The sequence below is a fragment of the Penaeus japonicus genome, unplaced genomic scaffold (assembly GCF_977035675.1).
Source record: "Penaeus japonicus unplaced genomic scaffold, GWHDUDI00000001_assembly GWHDUDI00000034, whole genome shotgun sequence".
In the NCBI taxonomy this organism is placed as follows: domain Eukaryota; kingdom Metazoa; phylum Arthropoda; class Malacostraca; order Decapoda; family Penaeidae; genus Penaeus; species Penaeus japonicus.
In genome coordinates, this window is record NW_028234436.1 from 13,923,977 (window position 1) to 13,928,976 (window position 5,000).

A 5,000-nucleotide genomic window follows, 5' to 3' on the forward strand; every position below is an offset into this window, starting at 1 on the left:
ATATATGTATATATGTACTGTATATGTATATATATATATATATATATATATATATATATATATATATATATATACATATGTATGTATATATATGTGTGCATATATACATATATATACATATATATGCATATATATATATACATATATATATACATATATATATACACACATATATATACATACACACACATATATATAAAAATGGTCTAGTGTATTGAAAGCTTGCAAGGAAAGGTGGCGGTCAGTGCAGACGAGACAAAAGAACTTTGGGCAACTAACGTGATCTGAAGTGACGTCATACGGAGTGGAGTGAGAGGTCGGGATCGCACAATAAAAGGTGGGGTGGGGGTGGGGTGGGGGGAAGAGGGGGAAGAGGGTGGGAAGAAAACGAAGGCGAAGGGAAAAAAAATCGAGAGAATAGATAAATGAAAGGAAGATAAAATCATAAGAAAAAGAAGAGAAGTGACAAAGGCCATTAGAGAAAATAAAGGGTAAACAAGTAAATGTATAACAAGAAATATGAAGAAAAGGAAGGTCAGTAAAGACAAAGAACACAAAAAGATGAAATAGTTTCGAGAAAGAAAAAAAAAATTCGAAAGAAAAAACAACAAGACAACCTTTTTGAAAGAAGGAACAAGAGAAAGATAAAAAAAAACTAAGAAAAAATAAAATGAATAGGCATATGGTGAAAGGAACGACAGAGCCAAAAAAAAAAAAAAAAAGATAGATGACATCACAAAAATAGAAAGGAAATGATGATGTTGATGAAAATTGAGATAGAACAGAAAAAAACAACTAAAGCGTCAGCAGATTGTGAAAAAAAAATGGTTGAAATCAAACGACTTTCCAAACGACATTAAAACTAATTCAAACCTAACAGATTAATAAACACGTTTAGATTGGGAAGTGATGTGAAATAAAAGATAAAGTTTACAACCAAAACCGAATCCTCTTACAGTTATCACCTTGACCGTCTGATTAAAATAAATAAATGAATAAAAATCGTTTAGCTTTTAAATATCTAAAAAAAAAAATAGATAAATCAAATATCAAAACAAGAAAATAAAGATAAAGCAAAAAAAAAAATCTCATCATGGTCAAGCGAATCTAAAGACAGTAATATCAGAGATTAATTAAACGAATTATGATATAATTTAAATATTAATTGAACACCGGAAGAGAAGGATGGATGGATGAAGCAAGAGGAAGGAAGGAAGGAGGAAGGAGGAGCTAAGGAGGCGAATGGAAGGATGTTGCATATGATGAACTAGAGAGAGAAAGAAGGAAAAAAAGGAACAGCCGATAGAAGAAAAGGAAGGTGAAAAGAAGGAGGAGGAGGAAGAAGAAGAAGAAGACGAAGAAGAAGAAGAAGAAGAAGAAGAAGAAGAAGAAGAAGAAGAAGAAGAAGAAGAAAAAGAAGAAAAAAAAAGAAAAAGAAGAAGGAGAAGAATAGAGGCAGAAGAAAAAGACAAAAAGAAGAAGAAGAAGAAGACGAACAAAAAAAAGAGGAGAGGAATTTGACTTTTTTTTTTTTTTTTTTTTTTTTTTTTTGAACACTAATACAGGGAAGAGACAATTACCAACGACTAATGAAGATCACACCTATTATCAGGCTCTGAGCGGTGGTTACACTCACCAAGATTATTCTCTAAGTGGAATACAAACAAGATGGTTAAGCACCTCTCGTTAGACATTAATTAGTAAGCATTGTATTTTCTTCGTTTTTTTATATATATATAAATACTGTACATGAGGGGAGGGTGGGTGGGTTATAACTGGACCTAGTGAGGGGAGAGACAAACAAAATAAAACAAACAAAAAAATCGGGCGGTTATTTTGCTTGTCACAGAATATTTATCACAACATGGTTTTCCCGTTACAAAGTGATAGATACATTTCCCCCCAGGAGAGCTTGTGCTGGGCCGCTCGACCCACCCGAGTCACGTTCTTTACAGACAAACTAAAAACGCAAACAGACAAGCGTAAACAACAACAAATAAACTCAAATTTGATGCTAATCTAGCATTTTTTTCTTTTTAATTAATCAATATCATATCTACCCTTTCTGTCTCAAATCGACCACAAGTCTAGACAAGAAAAACGACCTTGACTCATCATACAAAAACACTATCATAACGAGCGGGTGAGCCCAGCAACCCAACACATTAAAAAAAAAAAAAAAAAAAAAAAATCATGGTCATAACACAGGACACAGGACAATCAACGTCACCAACATGTTCAAAACACGTTACCTTTCGCTATACTCGTCCTTCTGCGCGAAGCTCTGGACGCTGGAGTCTTCAATGATGAACTTGACCCTCTGGTAGAAGGAGGCGGTCACGGCAGGAGGTTGCTTCCTCAAAAGGACCTCTACAGGATCGCTGGATACCATGCACATGACGTGATCCGTGCATGCTTTGGTCGAACAGCATTCGGAGTCGGAACAGTCGGAGAGGCCGTCTGTAGGAGGGAGAAAAAAAGAGATTTGAGATTAGGAGGAAAAAAAAAGGAAATTACACATGAATAGAAAAAAATTAGGGATTTAAAAAGGGTGGGTGGGTGGGTATGAGGGGGGCGGGGAGATGGTGGTGATGTGAAAGAGGGCGTGATGGATGGGTAGGTGGGGTGGGGGAATGAATGGTACTAGAAAGATGTTCAGAAAAGGAGGGATGGGAATGCTGCTTTAGGGAGAGGGGGGAGAGGGGTGGTTTTGTGATACATACATATATACATACATACATACATATATATACACACACGCACACACACACACACACACACACACACACACACACATATATATATATATATATATATATATATATATATATATATATCAATGCGGTGTGATGAGGAGAGGAGGGAGGGGGAGGGGTGGGGGTAATGATAGATGGGTACTTAGAAAAGGAGGGAAGGAATGCTATATAGAGAAGGAAGGTGGTGGGGGGGGAAGGGGTGTGATGGTATTGTGAGACTGTGATGAAGACGATGTGAGAAGAAAATAATAACCACAATTATATCGAAGACAATAATACCAATACCAATAACAACAGCAATCAGAAAAACAAAAATAGCAACAGCAATAATAACAAGAACAACAATACCAGTGACAGACAAAAAAAACTTCTCTCTCTCTCTCTCTCTCTCTCTCTCTCTCTCTCTCTCTCTCTCTCTCTCTCTCTCTCTCTCTCTCTCTCTCTCTCTCACGCATGACACTTCATCAAAAAAACTGTCATTCACAAATTGATTTCCAAGACCCAAGGCGACACAGGATGATTACGTTTTGCATTAAGAAAGCTTCTGGAAAATCTCGGACGAAATAAATCATGCAATTAATATAATCACAACTATTAGTCTGATTAAACCTTGAAGACTTTGAACGCTTCTGAATCTTAGGATTTTAGCGTAGAGATTAATAAAAGAACAGGTGGTTTTAATACATAAGAATTTCGTACTAAAAGCCTCTCTTTTTCTCCAGTCTGTAAGAGCTGAACGAAGAAGGGGAATAGAGAAACTGATAAAAGTGGAACAGTAGAGAAAAAATAATAAATCAAATTAGAAAAGAAGATTTTTTTTTAAACAATTAATAAAAAAGAAGACATTAGTAAATTTTAAAAAGGGCACGTTAGAGAAGAAGAGAAAAAAGAGAGAGAAATTTGATAAAAAAATAAATAGAAAAAATCTAACAAATTTTGAATACGCGAAAGATAAGTAGAGAGAAGATAATAAAAATACCTGAGAGTACGAAAGACCAGAAGAAAATAAATGTTAAAGAAAGAGAACAGAAAACAAGAGAACACGAAGTAGATCGATAAAAGGCGAAAGAATTGAGAAAAGAAGAAGAAAAAAATAACATTCGAAGAAACAAATATAAGAAGACACGAAAAAAGGAAGAACTGACACAACTTGAAAGAAAAGAAGAAGAAAAAAAAAACAGATGAGAGAAGAAATAGAAGTTGATAAAAGTCGAAGAACTAAAAGGAAGAGGAAAGAGAGAAGAATTGATAATGTGACAAAAAAGTGTAGATAAAAGGAAATTAAATGGACTTTCTAACTAAGGTGGCGAGTGTAATAAAAAGAAAGAAAGAAAATGAGAGAAAAAGGGAACTAGAAAGAAAGACGAGAGAGAAAAATATGATAAAAGTGAAAATTAAAAGAAAAAGAGAAAAGAGAGAGAGAGAGAGAGAAACTGTATATGATGTATGCATGCCATTAAGTACGCACATACGTTAGAATTTATGTGTACGATGGCTACTCAACATATGCAGGTATGATAATGTATGTACGCCATGTGTATGCAGGATATATGTCATAACCTATAAACATAGCTTAATGCCATGTATACATACGATGGATGTATATGATTACGTACACACATGGGAGAGTATGTAAGTGTAAAAAAGATGCATATGTCAATACGTATGAACATAAGTCCGGATGCATGTGTATGATGTATATATATACACACCACTATGTTTAATACAATAGTAAATAACTACGTGTATGGTCCATACATAAAGCAGCACGTACAGCATAGTATATACTCCTGTGTACAGACTATTAACCAACAGATTTGCATGACCCATCACCGCGTACACACACAAACGCACATACGTATACACCGACAAACAAAATCACAACACGGATAAAACAAGCCCCTAAACACCGCATTAGCAACCCCACGCACTCGAAATCCCTCTAATGCATCCTCAAAACAGCATTGCAAAATTGCAAATCCCCGACAAAGCACATTTGTTGCATAATCCCCCTCCCGAGCTCCGATCATTCAGTGCACTTGAACGGAAGAAATCACAGCCTTTATGTCCCCCTCATATAAGGGCGAGGATTGTATGTCCATGCGTCGATGATGGGTGCTCAGAGATGACTATAAAGACAAATACATAAAAAGATTAAGTGAATGAATAAATAAACACAAAACAACCTATGGAAATATGTAACTCAAACAATAGAAATCACAACTTTCAAGTCACTGAACATAA

General features: G+C 35.3%; 1 protein-coding gene across 7 annotated transcripts in view; it reads right to left on the minus strand.

Annotated features, from left to right (window-relative positions):
• Positions 1 to 5,000, minus strand: part of LOC122256929 (teneurin-a) — a 682,571-nt gene that overhangs the window by 134,903 nt on the left and 542,668 nt on the right. For all 7 annotated transcript variants that reach the window (XM_086530860.1, XM_086530858.1, XM_086530856.1 and 4 more), the window contains one exon: positions 2,253 to 2,460. In XM_086530860.1, the coding sequence (XP_086386986.1) occupies positions 2,253 to 2,460 (208 nt within the window). The remainder of the gene's footprint in view (positions 1 to 2,252; positions 2,461 to 5,000) is intronic.